Source organism: Lasioglossum baleicum, chromosome 19, assembly GCF_051020765.1.
Source record: "Lasioglossum baleicum chromosome 19, iyLasBale1, whole genome shotgun sequence".
Lineage (NCBI taxonomy): Eukaryota > Metazoa > Arthropoda > Insecta > Hymenoptera > Halictidae > Lasioglossum > Lasioglossum baleicum.
In genome coordinates, this window is record NC_134947.1 from 1,391,335 (window position 1) to 1,410,634 (window position 19,300).

Here is a 19,300-nt window from a genome sequence, read left to right on the forward strand (position 1 = left end):
TGTATTCAAACTGTTTTTATTGTTTTATATTTCATGGAAAATATATTTGACAATAATACTCAACGTATTATTTATTTAATACAATATCTTTGTCTTTTAAAATACATGTATCGAGAAGATTTAATAGATTTTCTCGTTCCTTTAATTGTCCCAGTCTTCACAATTCTGAAATGAAAAATGTTGTTAGAAGTAATATACATATAATAAAAACGCAAAGAAACATCCTCTCTAAATACTCTACATGTACTACTATAAGTATGCACTCACTTGTTGTCCTTTCTCAGCTAAACACTTTAAAAGATTCTGGGAGAATTCACACTTATCTTTCTTATTCGATTCAAGATAACGGAAGCATTCTGTAATCGATTCCTCAACAAAATCTTTCAATTCCGTATCTCGAATATCTTGATTCATTAATGGAATTACCGAGTCTCTTTCCGGAAAACCCTTCTGATCAACCTATCGTTTTTTAACCAGTTTATGTCATATTTGATTTCAATTCAAAACCGAGATAAAATAAACTTTTAATTGATTGCACATATAGGATAATATCTAAATAATAAATATCTATTTTTCTTATATGTACATTAGGGTGGCACTTATTTTCGACTTTCCGAATTTCTTTTACGACACCCCCAGAGTCAGTGCCCAGATAGCACTGAGACGTCTAAAAGATGTTTTTTAGACACCTGCCGCAAAACATTCAGACGTCTCGAAAGTCGCTGGAACGTCTCTAGAACGACACTGGAATGTCTTATGTTACAAAACGGTACGTCTAATAGACGTCTTTTAGACGAACTTTGACTGTTTTAGACGTCTTTTTTATACGTCCCAAAGGCGTCTCTTTGGAGACGTCGTTTTACGGCAGAAATGAGACGTCTAAAAGACATCTTCTTTCAGCCGTGAAAAACGACGTCTCCGAAAAGACGCCTTTTAGACGTCTTCCTTCAGCAGCAAAAATGCGTCTTTCAGACGTCTTTTTCGTAAGTAAGACTTAACCAGACGTAAAAACGACGTCTAAAAGAGGTCTGCTATAAAAACCACCTAACCCAACCACACTGTTTATTTTAGAACGTAAGACTTTCAGACTTAAAATAGACGTAAAATGGACATCTTGAAGACTTCGTGTGCTATCTGAGCGGCGCACCGGGGGGGGGGGGGTAGGGGCCCCTCAAGAAAAAATGTTTACCTTCCACAATTAAAATCGTACAATAGCACTGGGTACCGTTGACAGATTGGTTAAAAAAGAAAAAAAGGTCATTCGTTTTATTATCACATAAAACTTAGGGATGCCTGGTAACATTTGTTACAGGGCCCGCGCGGGGGTAGTATAGGCTTGATTTGTAACTAGAAAATAACTAGAATCTTACTAGATTTTGGGTCCGAAACTTGGGTCTGCGCCATGTAGTTGTTTGACCTTATACGAGCATATTTTGAGTTGGATGAGGGCTCATTCTAAAGACGAAGGTTCATCACACCACGCTCTGGTCATGATTTTAACGAGATTATGTTTATATCTAATAATATGAGCGCCCAAAGTAGAGAAAAAATCTAGGAAAAAATCCCGCAGATTTCAATGCATTTTTCTGTCTCTAAAAGACTTTTTGAGTTATATGATGACCAGAGCGTGGTGTGATCAACCTTCCTCTTTAGAATGAGCCCGCATCCAGCTCAAGATATGCTCGTATAAGGACAAACAACCGATTCGCGCAGACCCACTTTTTCGATCGAAAATCTAGTAAGATTCTAGTAAATAGCAAATGTCTAGCAAATAACTAGAATCTTACTAGATTCTCGATCGAAAGGGTGGGTCTGCGCGAATCGGTTGTTTGTCCTTATTTGAGCAGATTTTGGGCTGGGTGAGGGCTTATTCTAGAGAGGATGGTTCATCACACACGGGTCTGGTCATAATATAAGTCAAAAAGTCTATTAGAGACAGAAAAATGCATTGAGATCTGCTGGTTTATTCCCTAGATTTTTACTCTACTTTGGACACTCATATTATTAGATATAAACATAATCTCGTTACAATCATGACCAGACCCGTGTGTGATGAACCTTCCTCTTTCGAATGAGCCCTCACCCAGCCCACAATTAGCTCAAATAAGGACAAACAACCGATTCGCGCAAACCCACGTTTCGAGCCATTTTTCTAGTAAGATTCTAGTAATTTTCTAGTTACAAATAGAGCCTATATACCCTCGATTTGTAACTAGAAAATACCTAGAATATTACTAGAAAAATGGCTCGAAACATGGGTTTCCTGGTTTTCAGTTAGTGTCCTTATTTGAGCAAATTTTGGGCTGGGTGAGGGCTCATTCGAAAGAGGAAGGTTCACCGCAGGGGGCTCTGGTCATCCCATCAGCCAAAAAGACTTTTGGAGACAGAAAAATGCATTGAAATCTGCTGGTTTTTTTTCCTAGATGTTTACTCTACTTTGGACACTAATATTATTAGATATAAACATATTCTCGTTAACCTCATGACCAGAGCCCCCTGCGGTGAACCTTCCTCTTTCGAATGAGCCCTCACCCAGCCCAAAATTTGCTCAAATAAGGACACTAACTGAAAACCAGCAAACCCATGTTTCGAGCCATTTTTCTAGTAATATTCTAGGTATTTTCTAGTTACAAATCCAGGGTGGACTACCCCCTTAAGGGGGTAGTCTACCCTGGATTTGTAACTAGAAAGGAACTAGAATCTTACTAGATTTTGGGTCGAAAATATGGGTTTGCGCCCAGACGTTGATTGACATTATTAGAACAAATTGTGGGCTGTGTGAGGGCTCATTCGAAAGAGGAAGGTTAGACGCAGCGCGCTTTTCTCACGAGGTTAACGAGATTATGTTTATATCTAATAATATGATGGCCCAAAGTCGAGAAAAAATCTAGGAAAAAATCCCGCAGATTTCAATGCATTTTCTGTCTCTAAAAGACTTTTTTGGCTTATGAGATGAGAAAAGCGCGCTGCGTTGAACCTTCCTCTTTCGAATGAGCCCTCACACAGCCCACAATTTGTTCTAATAGGGTCAATCAACGTCTGGGCGCAGATCCATGTTTCGACCCATTTTTCTAGTAGGATTCTAGTAAATAGCAAATATCTAGCAAATAACTAGAATTTTACTAGAAAAATGGGTCGAAACATGGATCTGCGCCCAGACGTTGATTGACCCTATTAGAACAAATTGTGGGCTGTGTGAGGGCTCATTCGAAAGAGGAAGGTTCAACGCAGCGCGCTTTTCTCATCTCATAAGTCAAAAAAGTCTATTAGAGACAGAAAATGTATTGAAATCTGCGGGATTTTTTCCTAGATTTTTTCTCGACTTTGGGCCATCATATTATTAGATATAAACATAATCTCGTTAACCTCGTGAGAAAAGCGCGCTGCGTCTAACCTTCCTCTTTCGAATGAGCCCTCACACAGCCCACAATTTGTTCTAATAAGGTCAATCAACGTCTGGCCGCAAACCCATATTTTCGACCCAAAATCTAGTAAGATTCTAGTTATTTTCTAGTTACAAATCGAGGGTATACTTAAGGGGGTAGTCCACCCTGGATTTGTAACTAGAAAATACCTAGAATATTACTAGAAAAATGGCTCGAAACATGGGTTTGCTGGTTTTCAGTTAGTGTCCTTATTTCAGCAAATTTTGGGCTGGGTGAGGGCTCATTCGAAAGAGGAAGGTTCACCGCAGGGGGCTCTGGTCATGAGGTTAACGAGAATATGTTTATATCTAATAATATTAGTGTCCAAAGTAGAGTAAACATCTAGGAAAAAAAACCAGCAGATTTCAATGCATTTTTCTGTCTCCAAAAGTCTTTTTGGCTGATGGGATGACCAGAGCCCCCTGCGGTGAACCTTCCTCTTTCGAATGAGCCCTCACCCAGCCCAAAATTTGCTCAAATGAGGACACTAACTGAAAACCAGGAAACCCATGTTTTCGACCCAAAATCTAGTAAGATTCTAGTTATTTGCTAGATATTTGCTATTTACTAGGATCTTACTAGATTTTGGGTCGAAAACATGGGTTTCCTGGTTTTCAGTTAGTGTCCTCATTTGAGCAAATTTGGGGCTGGGTGAGGGCTCATTCGAAAGAGGAAGGTTCACCGCAGGGGGCTCTGGTCATCCCATCAGCCAAAAAGACTTTTGGAGACAGAAAAATGCATTGAAATCTGCTGGTTTTTTTTCCTAGATGTTTACTCTACTTTGGACACTAATATTATTAGATATAAACATATTCTCGTTAACCTCATGACCAGAGCCCCCTGCGGTGAACCGTCCTCTTTCGAATGAGCCCTCACCCAGCCCAAAATTTGCTCAAATAAGGACACTAACTGAAAACCAGCAAACCCATATTTTCGACCCAAAATCTAGTAAGATTCTAGGTATTTTCTAGTTACAAATCGAGGGTAGACTACCCCCTTAAGTATACCCTCGATTTGTAACTAGAAAATTACTAGAATCTTACTAGATTTTGGGTCGAAAATATGGGTTTCGTACTAAACGTTGTTTGACCTTATTAGAACAAATTGTGGGCTGTGTGAGGGCTCATTCGAAAGAGGAAGAATAGACGCAGCGCGCTTTTCTCACGAGGTTAACGAGATTATGTTAATAACTAATAATATGATGGCCCAAAGTCGAGAAAAAATCTAGGAAAAAATCCCGCAGAGTTCAATGCATTTTCTGTCTCTAATAGACTTTTTTGACTTATGAGATGAGAAAAGCGCGCTGCGTTGAACCTTCCTCTTTCGAATGAGCCCTCACACAGCCCACAATTTGTTCTAATAAGGTCAAACAACGTTTAGTTCCGAACCCATTCTTTCTAGTAAGATTCTAGTTATTTGCTAGATATTTGCTATTTACTAGAATCTTACTAGATTTTGGGTCGAAAAAATGGGTTCGGAACTAAACGTTGTTTGACCTTATACGAGCATATTTTGAGCTGTGTGAGGGCTCATTCGAAAGAGGAAGGTTCAACGCAGCGCGCTTTTCTCATCTCATAAGTCAAAAGAGTCTATTAGAGACAGAAAATGCATTGAAATCTGCGGGATTTTTTCCTAGATTTTTTCTCGACTTTGGGCCATCATATTATTAGTTATTAACATAATCTCGTTAACCTCGTGAGAAAAGCGCGCTGCGTCTATTCTTCCTCTTTCGAATGAGCCCTCACACAGCCCACAATTTGTTCTAATAAGGTCAAACAACGTTTAGTACGAAACCCATATTTTCGACCCAAAATCTAGTAAGATTCTAGTAATTTTCTAGTTACAAATCGAGGGTAGACTAGCCCCTTATGAGATAACCAGAGCGCAGCGCGTTGAACCTTCCTCTTTAGAATGAGCCCTCACCCAGCCCAAACTTTGCTCAAATAAGGACAAAAACCTACAGCGCGCAGACCCAGGTTTCGGACCCAAAATCTAGTAAGATCCTAGTAAATAGCAAATATCTAGCAAATAACTAGAATCTTACCAGATTTTCGATCGAAAAAGTGGGTCTGCGCGCTGTCGGTTTTTGTCCTTATTTGAGCAAAGTTTGGACTGTGTGAGGGCTCATTCTAAAGAGGAAGGTTCAACGCGCTGCGCCCTGGTCATCTCATAAGTCATAAAGTCTTTTGGAGACAGAAAAATGCATTGAAATGTGCTGGTTTTTTTTCCTAGATTTTTTCTCTACTTTGGGCCCTCATATTATTAGTTATAAACATAATCTCGTTAACCTCGTAACCAGGGCGCAGTGTGTTTAACCTTCCTCTTTAGAATAAGCCCTCACTCAGCCCAAAATTTTCTGAAATAAGGACGAAAACCGACAGCGCGCAAACCCATGTTTCGAGCCATTTTTCTAGTGAGATTCTAGTTCCTTTCTAGTTACAAATCGAGGGTAGACTACCCCCTTAAGGGGGTAGTATACCCTCGATTTGTAACTAGAAAGGGACTAGAATCTTACTAGAAAAATGTCTCGAAACGTGGGTTTGCGCGAATCGGTTGTTTGTCCTTATTTGAGCTAATTGTGGGCTGGGTGAGGGCTCATTCGAAAGAGGAAGGTTCATCACACACGGGTCTGGTCATGATTTTAACGAGATTATGTTTATATCTAATAATATGAGTGTCCAAAGTAGAGTAAAAATCTAGGAAAAAAACCAGCAGATTTCAATGCATTTTTCTGTCTCCAAAAGACTTTTTGACTTATATTATGACCAGACCCGTGTGTGATGAACCATTCTCTTCAGAATGAGCCCTCAGCCAGCCCAAAATCTGCTCAAATAAGGACAAACAACCGATTCGCGCAGACCCACTTTTTCGATCGAAAATCTAGTAAGATTCTAGTTATTTGCTAGATATTTGCTATTTACTAGAATCTTACTAGATTTTCGATCGAAAAAGTGGGTCTGCGCGAATCGGTTGTTTGTCCTTATTTGAGCAGATTTTGGGCTGCTTGAGGGCTCATTCTAAAGAGAATGGTTCATCACACACGGGTCTGGTCATAATATAAGTCAAAAAGTCTTTTGGAGACAGAAAAATGCATTGAAATCTGCTGGTTTTTTTCCTAGATTTTTACTCTACTTTGGACACTCATATTATTAGATATAAACATAATCTCGTTAAAATCATGACCAGACCCGTGTGTGATGAACTTTCCTCTTTCGAATGAGCCCTCACCCAGCCCACAATTAGCTCAAATAAGGACAAACAACCGATTCGCGCAAACCCACGTTTCGAGCCATTTTTCTAGTAAGATTCTAGTCCCTTTCTAGTTACAAATCGAGGGTATACTACCCCCTTAAGGGGCTAGTCTACCCTCGATTTGTAACTAGAAAATTACTAGAATCTTACTAGATTTTGGGTCGAAAATATGGGTTTCGTACTAAACGTTGTTTGACCTTATTAGAACAAATTGTGGGCTGTGTGAGGGCTCATTCGAAAGAGGAAGAATAGACGCAGCGCGCTTTTCTCACGAGGTTAACGAGATTATGTTAATAACTAATAATATGAGGGCCCAAAGTAGAGAAAAAATCTAGGAAAAAAATCCGCAGATTTCAATGCATTTTCTGTCTCTAAAAGACTTTTTTGACTTATGAGATGAGAAAAGCGCGCTGCGTTGAACCTTCCTCTTTAGAATGAGCCCTCACCCAGCTCAAAATATGCTCGTATAAGGTCAAACAACGTTTAGTTCCGAACCCATTTTTTCGACCCAAAATCTAGTAAGATTCTAGTAAATAGCAAATATCTAGCAAATAACTAGAATCTTACTAGAAAGAATGGGTTCGGAACTAAACGTTGTTTGACCTTATACGAGCATATTTTGAGCTGGGTGAGGGCTCATTCTAAAGAGGAAGGTTCAACGCAGCGCGCTTTTCTCATCTCATAAGTCAAAAAAGTCTATTAGAGACAGAAAATGCATTGAAATCTGCGGATTTTTTTCCTAGATTTTTTCTCTACTTTGGGCCCTCATATTATTAATTATTAACATAATCTCGTTAACCTCGTGAGAAAAGCGCGCTGCGTCTAACCTTCCTCTTTCGAATGAGCCCTCACACAGCCCACAATTTGTTCTAATAAGGTCAAACAACGTTTAGTACGAAACCCATATTTTCGACCCAAAATCTAGTAAGATTCTAGTAATTTTCTAGTTACAAATCGAGGGTAGACTAGCCCCTTAAGGAGGTAGTATACCCTCGATTTGTAACTAGAAAGGAACTAGAATCTTACTAGAAAAATGGCTCGAAACATGGGTTTGCGCGCTGTCGGTTTTCGTCCTTATTTCAGAAAATTTTGGGCTGAGTGAGGGCTTATTCTAAAGAGGAAGGTTAAACACACTGCGCCCTGGTTACGAGGTTAACGAGATTATGTTTATAACTAATAATATGAGGGCCCAAAGTAGAGAAAAAATCTAGGAAAAAAAACCAGCACATTTCAATGCATTTTTCTGTCTCCAAAAGACTTTATGACTTATGAGATGACCAGGGCGCAGCGCGTTGAACGTTCCTCTTTAGAATGAGCCCTCACACAGCCCAAACTTTGCTCAAATAAGGACAAAAACCGACAGCGCGCAGACCCACTTTTTCGATCGAAAATCTGGTAAGATTCTAGTTATTTGCTAGATATTTGCTATTTACTAGGATCTCACTAGATTTTGGGTCCGAAAAAGTGGGTCTGCGCGCTGTCGGTTTTTGTCCTTATTTGAGCAAAGTTTGGGCTGTGTGAGGGCTCATTCTAAAGAGGAAGGTTCAACGCGCTGCGCCCTGGTCATCTCATAAGTCATAAAGTCTTTTGGAGACAGAAAAATGCATTGAAATGTGCTGGTTTTTTTTCCTAGATTTTTTCTCTACCTTGGACACTAATATTATTAGTTATAAACATAATCTCGTTAACCTCGTAACCAGGGCGCAGTGTGTTTAACCTTCCTCTTTAGAATAAGCCCTCGCTCAGCCCAAAATTTTCTGAAATAAGGACGAAAACCGACAGCGCGCAAACCCATGTTTCGAGCCATTTTTCTAGTAAGATTCTAGTCCCTTTCTAGTTACAAATCGAGGGTATACTACCCCCTTAATTCGCCCTGCTGGGGGCCTCAACTATATAGTTCGTATACTGTATATAACGCGCTACTGTACATTGGCAATTCTTGGACCAGGCCAAAAAATTTTATCCGTTCAACTCGCCCCCTAAAGATTCTTCACTGCCCAGGGTCGTTGTTCCTGATAATTAAAAGGAAACCGTGCCCCAATGCTTTTAAATATTAAAATAGCTAATTAAATGCTCATAAAATCGTCTTTCTCTTTCTGGACAGACTGCGTTTTTTATGCCCAGATAGCACACGACGTCTGAAAGATGTCCATTTTACGTCTACTTTAGGTCTGAAAGTCTTACATCCTAAAACCCAGATAGCACCAAGACGTTGTTAAGACGTCTGCAGTTAGACATTCAGACATTAAAAATGTTACGAATGTCCTACGGACGTCTCCTGAACGTCTTGTGTTAGAAAACGGTACGTCTTAGAGACGTCTTTAAGACTTCTGTTTGACGTCTAAAAGACGTTCAGGAGACGTTCGTAGGACATTCGGGAGGTCTTCAAGACATCCCTAAGAAGTCATAAATATAAAGGTGCATTAATGTAATTAAAATAAAAGCAGGGAAGAGTAAAAATAGATTTCGAGCAGAAACGAGTTTCAAGTTAAACCAAAAATAGCTTTATTAGAAGAACGAATGTGGAATTTTCATAAAAAATGTAATAAGAATAACAATTGCAATTAAAATCACAATAAAAATAATAGACATTAAAATTACAATTACAATTAAAATCACAATAAAAATTGAAATTGGAATTGCAATTGAAACTGGAATTGGAAATGAAAATGGAATTGAAATTGAAACTGGAATTGGAATTGAAACTGGAGTTGGAGCTGCAATTGAAACTGAAATTGGAATTGGAATTGAAACTGAAACTGGAATTGAAGTTGAAGCAAGAACACTTTAACTCGAACAAATAATACCAATGCTAATGGGCAAACCACACTGTTTATGGTCTTAATAGAACGTAAGACTTTGAGACCTAAAATAGACGTAAAATGGACGTCTTTAAGACGTCATGTGCTATCTGGGAAAGACGTCTTTAAGACCATAAACAGTGTGGTTTTTGCATACCCATAATCTAGCAGTATTAGCATTGGTATTATTTGTTCGAATTAGTGTTTTCGCTTCAATTCCAATTTCAATTCCAATTTCACTTCAAATATCGATTTCAATTTCAATTCCAATTCGAATTTCAATTTGTGATTTTAATTGTAATTTTAATTTTTATTATGTTTATTGTGATTTCAATTGCAATTGTTAATTTTATTACACTTTTTATGTCAATTCCACATGCGTTCTTCTGATAAAGGTTGATTTAACTTTAAACTCGTTTTTTCGAATCTATGTTTACTCAGCCCTTCTTTTAATTTCACTAACATTTATGGACCTTTAAGTCTGAAAAACGTCTGATCGTATTTTAGACGTCAAACAGACGTCTTAGAGACGTCTTTAAGACGTACCGTTTTCTAACACAAGACGTTCAGGAGACGTTCGGAAGATGTTCGGAAGACGTTTGTAGGACATTTAGGACATCTTTAAGACGTCTGTATGTCCAAGTGCAGACGTCTTAAAGACGTCTTCGTGCTATCTGGGTTGTAAATTATAATCTTTGGAAAATGTTTTTTCAAATCATTTAGTAAACCAATGCTTCTAATTGCTTACAAAACATCAAGATTTGGTACGTGTATAAAAAAGTTATTCTGTTTTAAAGGGCAGACGAACACTTTTGTGGGCTACTGTACATGTATATCGTCATTTATACATATACATATACTCACGACGTTCAATTCATTGAAGAAACACTGTATGACACACTGAAATATAAACAATTGATTATTGCAACTGAATAAAGTTTATTTAATCTATAGTTTCCAGCTAGATATACTTACTGCTTTTTCATAGTCTGTGTTGTTGTCGTAACGCGAATCTCCGTTATTAAAATCGTCCTTTTTATTCCGAGAATCCCTCGAATTCCAGGAGTCTCCGCGATTTCCGTTACGATTTTGTTTTGTGTTTTGATAATCTCTATAATTTCTATTTGTTATTACATGTACCGATGATTGCTTTGCGCTCGAAAAGAATAAATTACTTTGGGAATTTTAATTATACTTGTACACACACAGGGTGTAAATTTTAACTCGATCGAGCATCTATGCAATTATTTCCACTACTATTGATTGGTAGAAGAAATAACTACATTTAGGATGTACATGGTTTTAAGGCGTGTATTTGGTAATGCCTTCAAGGTCACTTCAACATATTGGCATGTATTAAGTATTAGGTCGTTGAAGTCATCTTGACATGCGTTCTTCTGATAAATCTAGGTTTAACTTTAAACTCGTTTTTGTCGAAGAAATCTATTTTTACTCTTCCCTTCTTTTTTAATTTAATTCATATTTATGGACCTTTAAGACTTCTTAGGGACGTCTTATATGTAGACCTCGCGAATGTGCTACGAACGTCTTCTGAGCGTCTTCTAGACGTCAAACAGGCGTCTTAATGACGGACTGTTTTCTAACACAAGACGTTCGTAGGACATTCGGGACATCTCTAAGACGTCTGAATGTGTGCCAACTGCCGACATCTTAAAGACGTCTTTGTGCTGCGTGGGAATGGCCTTCACAGGATTGATTCTGGTATCACCATCAGATACACACCTTAGAACTTCAATATTTACAGTAACTGCCACTAATAGGACACTGTTAACACTGTTAACAAGTCGATAAGTTTTTTAATATTGGACCATACGATTTGAACTTTTTTCAGAAATAAGAACAATTGGTTTGCTACACGATGTGAAAAAAATTTTTGAAAGAAATTGCATATTGAAAATGCAGAGGAAGTTCTAAAAAGTTGTATTTTGCAATTTTTTTATGTGGACATATATGGAGATTTACAATTAGATATGTGGGTCCACATAAAAAGGTTGTAAAATGCAACTTTTATAGTATTTTTTCTGCAATTTCGACACCTTGGAATTTATTTCAACAGTTTTTGTCACATTGTGTAGCAAACCAATTGTTTGGACTTCTTAAAGAAGTTCAAATCGTATAGTCTGATGTTAAAATAGTTACCATTTTTTTGAGAGCGTCCGAATATTAATGGGAGTCACTGTATACATACAGGGTGTTTCGTCTAAAACAGGACACCTGAATATCTCTTCAGGTTATTGTGATGCAATCGACCAAATATCTGGCACGAATATTTTTTTCCGAAGGTCATTTTTTTCTGAGTTACCAAGGTCATCGACGTTTTTTGATACATGACTACATTTTTATTTTATTGCGTCGGGTAACTGATCGAAAAGTACATTCAGATATGTACTTTTAATAACATGACCTTGAATTGAAATGACCTTGATCTTCGAAAATTAAAGTTTTACCTTCAGATCAAGCTCAAAGTCATGTTATTATACATATCTGAATGTATTTTCCGATCAGTTACCCGAGGCAATAAAATAAAAATGTAGTTATGTATGAAAAAAACATCGATAATGACCTTGATAACTAAAAAAATGAGCTTCGGAAAAAATATTCGTGCCAGATATTTGGTCCATTGACACCATGCCCAACATTACGTAACAAATATTTTTTGCATCACAATAACCTGAAGAGATATTTAGGTGTCCTGTTTTAGCCCAAGTAGCCACAAGTAGCCACGTACGTCCCTAAAACGTACGCAGAATGGACGTAGGACGTTTGGACGTGAACCGTATGTTTTAGGGACGTACGTGGCTACTTGGGAGTAATACGCGCGTGATCTGCCTCGAGGACAAGGGCCGTCACGGGGAGCGAGACGAAAGGAACCGTAGCGAGCCGAGATCGAGCTGAAAAAGTGAAAAGACACTGCCATTGCCGACTACAATTTAGGTGCTCTCGAGTTAAAATTAACGGCCTGTTGTACATCTATGTAATATGTAATGTAATCAATAGATCGTATATATGTATACCTGTTTCTTTGATTATTCATAGATTGATTACGATAAGAGGACCGGTCGTTATTACTATAGAAAATATGTTTATCATAAAAAATCTTTTCGGAACTAGAATCGTCTTGCGAACTCTCGCTATCCGAACTTTCGTCATCCGATGACATAGAATCATCATTGGTATCTGTACTTTGACCGCCGTGTTGTTTCAGACAGGTTTTATACACTTTCTGGAACTGCATATCTACTTCTTGACTTCTCGTGCGACATTTTAAACACTGAAAGAAAACAATGCTTCTGTATTGTGCTTTTCTATGAACGAAAGCTTTGTACAGAGTGATTCCATTAATATCCGGACCCTCTCAAAAGAACGATAGCTTTTTTAATATTGGATTATACGATTCAAAGTTTTCTTGAAGAAGTTAAAGCAATTAATTTACTGCATATTGTGGAACCAAATTTTTTAGAAATTACAATTGGACGGATCGTATATGTAGAAAATACCAAAAGGTGAATTTTACAACTTTTTTATGTCCGTCCATATCGATATAATTTTAAAAATACGTTTTGTAGATCTGTGTCAATCCCAGATAGCACGCGACGTCTTAAAGACGTCCATTTTACGTCTATTTTACGCCTGAAAGTCTTACATCCTAAAAAGACGTTTTTAAGACCATAAACAGTGTGGTTACCCATTAGCATTGGTATTATTTGTTCGAGTTAGTGTTTTTGCTTCAATTCCAATTTTAAGTACAATTCCAATTTTAATTACAATTCCAATTTTAATTACAATTTCAATTTCAATTTCAATTTCAGTTTCAGTTGCAATTTCAATTTTTATTGTGATTTTAATTTTAATTGAAATTTCAGTTTTTATTGTTGTTATTGTGATTTTAATTGCAATTTTAGTAAGTATTAGCATTGGTATTATTTGTTCGAATTAGTGTTTTTGTTTCAATTTCAATTCCAACTTCAATATTGTTACGGATAGAGAATATATTCCGTTCGTTTCTCACAGGAATCTCTTCCAGATCGTCTCTGGCGGGAAGCGTCCTAGATAACCTTTCAAACCCTTTGATTTAGGACCGAGCTCTGGCTCCGATTTCGTTAGAAGTGACAAAAATGAGAGTCTGGCCCTAAGCCCTAATCTCTAAGCGCGATTAGATAATGAACAAAGTATTCCATTCATTGTAGGGGTATATAAACCCTTAGATTCTCACTCTCGTGGGTTAGTACTGCAGTAGACACGTATCGCGTCACGTCGTGCTGCATTTCGGAAAGTTAACTTCTAACGAGATCGGGCTAAAGTACCTTTCGGATCAAAGTCTAACATTATAGATTCCGTTTGTTCGGTTTATAGTAGGAGTGCGCGGGTTCCCGAAATTTACGGGAACCCGACAGTCGAGTCGAGCCGGAGAAAGTCGAGCGAGCTCGAGCGAGTACTCGAGACATCTGAATGTTCGAGTAGCTTGATCGCATCGGGTAGCTTGATCGCATCTGGTAGCTTGATCGCATCGGGTAGCTTGATCGCGTCGGATGCTTGATCGTCACGGATAGCCGGAGACATTCGGATTACATTATTACATAGATTAGCCAAACTCGGACGCGATCTTTTTATACTCGTGATTAAACATACGATTCGTAATTCGCACTAATGCGGTCCTAAATTATGAACTCGGTTTTATAAGACGAAATATACAATATATATATATATATTTCGGTTGTGGATTTCGGTTTCGGCTTTGGTTCTGATGATTTCGATGATTTTTTATAATGTTATACAAATCAACATTTTGAACAAATAATTACAAAAATTTGTATTATTATGTATTATTAAAGTATTATCTATTATTATTCTTTATTTGAACAATTTTTTAAATAAGTAATCTTTTGTAATATTTACAATTTTATTTATATACTCATTATTTAAATACGTATTTATTATTTAAACAATTATTTAAATAAATTTTTATGCTGCAAAATATAATGTATACAAATCCGTTTGTATACTTATTATTTATATAGCTATTTATTATTATTTATTTAAACAATTTTTAAATAAATAAATTTTTATAATGTATAGAAACTTGTTTATTTTACATTATTTTAATTATTGTTTGAATAAGAATTTATTGTCAAAACGATTATTTAAATAAATAAATATCTGTAATATATATATATATATATATATATATATATACATATATATATAGGGCTAGGGGAACTCCCCCTATATAAATATATATATATATATTTATATAGGGGGAGTTCCCCTAGCCCCGGACAGCACCTAGTATCGGACATTAGCTGTATCTCAATAATCTGAAATGCAACAAAGTCGTTTTAACCGTCAAAACAAAGGAAAGGCTAAAACAAACGACGTGCGGAAATTGCACGTTTCTGTCGCGTGAACAAAGCCATTAAAATCATTCGATTGTTAGCGTTCTTGTAAAAATAGTATAAAAGATTACTTATTTAAAAATATTATAAAAGATTACTTATTTAAAAATATTATAAAAGATTACTTATTTAAAAATATTATAAAAGATTACTTATTTAAAAAATTGTTCAAATAAAGAATAATAATAGATAATACTTTAATAATACATAATAATACAAATTTTTGTAATTATTTGTTCAAAATGTTGATTTGTATAACATTATAAAAAATCATCGAAATCATCAGAATCATAGCCGAAACCGAAATCAAATTTAATCACGAGTATAAAAAGATCGCGTCCGAGTTTGGCTAATCTATGTAATAATGTAATCCGAATGTATCCGGCTATCCGTGACGATCAAGCATCCGACGCGATCAAGCTACCCGATGCGATCAAGCTACCCGATGCGATCAAGCTACCCGATGCGATCAAGCTACTCGATGCGATCAAGCTACTCGAACATTCAGATGTCTCGAGTACTCGCTCGAGCTCGCTCGACTTTCTCCGGCTCGACCCGAACCCGTATATGCGGGAACCCGCGCACTCCTAGTTTATAGTCTATTGGTCAGTGTTGAAGTTGTTTCCGAGTCCCCCGCATTGCCAGTGCGTGAAAACCGAGCACCGTAGTTTAGGTAAATTCTTTCTTTCACATTTCATATCTTTTTCTCTCATTTCCAATCGCGACACATACACACTTGTACTACAGAATTTTATAAGTAGAATATATTTGTGTTATTGGTAATTAGAGCAAGTTCATTGAACCTATAATTATCGTCCAAAATCCTTATATAGTAATTGAACGTTCCCACACGATACAACCTTACCGCTCGGGTTGTATCATTTAGATTATATTAGTTACGAGGTCTACTAACTATCCTAGCGACTCCCTGATTTCGCATCAGGTTCGTTCGCGCCTTACCAATTATCAAATAGAGATTTTTCCTACCTAGTGGCTCCCCGACTTCGCATTGGGTTCGTCCACGAAAACTATACCAACCTAGCGGCTCCCTGATTTCGCATCAGGCTCGTCCGCATCCTAACAGCTCCCTGATTTCGCATCAGGTTCGTCTGTGCTTTTATCCAACCTCCCAGCGGCTCCCCAATCTCGCAATTGGGTTCGTCCGCGCTATTCTACAACCTCCTAGCAGCTCCCCGGTTTAGCATCGGGTTCGTCTGCGCGTCATTTCCTAGTGACTCCCCAATTTCGCATTGGGTTCGTTCACGAAGTTTCACCTTCCCAGCAGCTCCCTGATTTCGCATCAGGTTCGTCTGCGTCTGATTCCATTCCTAGAGGCTCCCTGATTTCGCGTCAGGTTCGTCCTCACTGTCTACATTCCTAGCGGCTCCCCAATTTCGCATTGGGTTCGTCCGCGTACCTTAACTAACAAATTGATACCATATTCCTGGGTTTATAACCCTTCGCCGGCCACTCGTGCTACTCGCGGCCCTGGCTCGTAACAATATCAATTCCAATTTCAATACCAATTTCAGTATCAATTCAGTTTCAATTTCAATATCAATTCCAGTTCCAATTTCAATTTTTATTGTGATGTTAATTGTAATTTTAATTTTTATTATTATTGTAGTGATTTTAATTGCAATTTTAGTAAGTATTAGCAATTGTATTATTTGTTCGAATTAGTGTTTTTGCTCCAATTTCAATTCCAATTCCAATTTCAATACAAATATTTCAGTATCAATTCAATTTCAATTTCAGTTTCAGTTGCAATTTCAATTTTTATTGTGATTTTAATTGTAATTGATATTTTAGTTTCAATTCTTTTTAGTGTGATTTCAATTGCAATTGTTAATTTTATTACACTGTTTATGTCAATTCCACATGCGTTCTTCTGATAAAACTAGGCTTAATTTTAAATTCGTTTTTGTCGAAATCTATTTTTACTCTTACCTCCTTTTAGTTTATTTAACATTCATGGAGCTTTAAGACTTCTTGGGGACGTCTTAAAGACCTCCCGAATGCCCTACGAACGTCTTCTAGACGTCAAACAGACGTCTTTAAGACGTACCGTTTTCTAACACAAGACGTTCAGGAGGCGTTGAAGTCTAAAAGGACTTTAAATGTTAATTAAATTAAAAGAAGGAAAGAGTAAAAATTGATTTCGTCAAAAATGAGTTTAAAGTTAAACCATTAAATATTGGGTTGGCATAAAAGATCATCGAACAAAATGAAGAATATCTTATTCATTAAAATTCATAGTTTGGATAAAAAATTGGGCTCTATTTCACGTTAAAATACCGAAATTACTTTCTTGCCAACCCAATAGCTTTATCGAAAGAACGCATGTGGAATTGTCATAAAAAATGTAATAAAAATAACAATTGCAAATAAAGCCACAATGAAAATAATAAAAATTAAAATTGCAATTCAAATCACAATAATAATAATAATAATAATAAAAATTAAAATTACAATTACAATTAAAATCACAATAAAAATTGCAATTGCAACTGAAACTGAAATTGGAACTGGAATTGAAATTGCATTTGGAATTAAAATGGGAATTGAAACTGAAATTGGAATTGAAATTGGAACTGGAATTTAAATTGCAATTGAATTTGAAATTGAAACTGGAATTGGAATTGGAATTGGAATTGAAATTGAAATGGGAATGGGAATTGAAATTGGAATTCGAATTGGAATTGAAATTAAAAGTGAAGTTGGAATTGGAATTGAAATGGGAATTCAATTTGGAATTGAAATTGGAATTAAAATATAAATTGAAATTGGAATTAAAATATTATATAAATTGATATTGGAATTGAAATTGAATTTGAGATTGGAATTGAATATTGCGATTGAAATTGAAATTGCAGCAAAAACAGTAACTCGAACAAATAATACCAATGCTAATACTGAGATTGTGACTATACATATAAAAACCACACTGTTTATGGTCTTAAAGACGACTTTTTAGGACATCAGACTTGCAGACCTCAAATAGACGTAAAATGAACGTCTTTAAGACGTCGTGTGCTATCTGGGTAAATTACCGTCGCGTCGCACTATTAACAATTAAATATACTTACGCTACCCATGTTAAGACAGAACAAAATCATGCTGTACAAAGCGAGCCGAACGAAATGTTTCATGGTATGAATAAATACTCTTTTCTACTCTTCGACGAACCGATACACGATTACTGAAAACCAATCTGCATTTCGTCGAGTATATAAGCAAACCGAACAGGAAAAACATTTCGACAGTAATTATCTGTCACAGTGAGTTTGAAAAGGCTTTGAGTTCAGTGGACGTTTGTGACATTTTGGTGGCACGATGCATCCGGTTACGATCATTTCAATTGTGCGCTCGCTGCGTGTCGCGAATTGCGCAATCGTGATTGAATAGATCATAAAATTGATCATTGTCTCCACTAGAATCCATATCTTTTCAAACAGGAAAAAGGATATTTCGGGGTTCTGGATGAAGAAATTGTTACGAGCCAGGGCCGCGAGCAGCACGAGTGGCCTGCGAAGGGTTATTACCCTAGGAATATGATATAAATTTGTTAGTTAAGGAACGCGGACGAACCCAATGCGAAATTGGGGAGCCGCTAGGATTATTGACAGCGAGGACGAACCTGACGCGAAGTCAGGGAGCCTCTAGGAATGGAGTCAAACGCAGACGAACCCCAATGCAAAACCGGGGAGCTGCTAGGAGGTTGTATAATAGCACAGACGAACCTAATGCGAAATCAGTAGGGGTGCGCGGGTTCCCGCATATACGGGTTCGGGTCGAGCCGGAGAAAGTCGAGCGAGCTCGAGCGAGTACTCGAGACATCTGAATGTTCGAGTAGCTTGATCGCATCGAGTAGCTTGATCGCATCGGGTAGCTTGATCGCATCGAGTAGCTTGATCGCATCGGGTAGCTTGATCGCATCGGGTAGCTTGATCGCATCGGGTAGCTTGATCGCGTCGGATGCTTGATCGTCACGGATAGCCGGAGACATTCGGATTACATTATTACACAGATTAGCCAAACTCGGACGCGATCTTTTTATACTCGTGATTAAATTTGATTTCGGTTTCGGCTATGATTCTGATGATATCGATGATTTTTTATAATGTTATACAAATCAACATTTTGAACAAATAATTACAAAAATTTGTATTATTATGTATTATTAAAGTATTATCTATTATTATTCTTTATTTGAACAATTTTTTAAATAAGTAATCTTTTATAATATTTTTAAATAAGTAATCTTTTATAATATTTTTAAATAAGTAATCTTTTATAATATTTTTAAATAAGTAATCTTTTATAATATTTTTAAATAAGTAATCTTTTGTTACGAGCCAGGGCCGCGAGCAGCACGAGTGGCCGGCGAAGGGTTATTACCCTAGGA

The 19,300-nt window shown here is 37.0% G+C and overlaps 1 protein-coding gene and 1 long non-coding RNA gene across 2 annotated transcripts in view; one reads left to right on the plus strand and one right to left on the minus strand.

The window, feature by feature from the left end:
* Positions 1-19,300, plus strand: part of LOC143218514 (uncharacterized) — a 145,773-nt gene that overhangs the window by 110,881 nt on the left and 15,592 nt on the right. The gene's annotated exons all lie outside the window — the stretch shown is intronic.
* Obp59a (Odorant-binding protein 59a) lies at positions 5-18,090 on the minus strand. Its single transcript, XM_076443698.1, has 6 exons — positions 17,982-18,090; positions 12,514-12,770; positions 10,454-10,589; positions 10,343-10,378; positions 268-459; positions 5-165 (listed from the first exon to the last, which is right to left on the minus strand). Exons 1-6 carry the CDS (start codon positions 18,042-18,044, stop codon positions 142-144), a joined length of 708 nt encoding a protein of 235 aa, XP_076299813.1. The 5' UTR covers positions 18,045-18,090; the 3' UTR covers positions 5-141.

Bases quoted from the DNA above. Each gene is read 5' to 3' on its own strand.
- Obp59a (XM_076443698.1), bottom strand. From the start codon at position 18,044: ATGAAACATTTCGTTCGGCTCGCTTTGTACAGCATGATTTTGTTCTGT. The intron at 10,590-12,513 runs GTATACATATAT...TAGAAATTATAG, and splicing joins ATGAATAATCAAAGAAACAG to AGATTATCAAAACACAAAAC. The intron at 10,379-10,453 runs GTAAGTATATCT...TTTATATTTCAG, and splicing joins ACACAGACTATGAAAAAGCA to TGTGTCATACAGTGTTTCTT.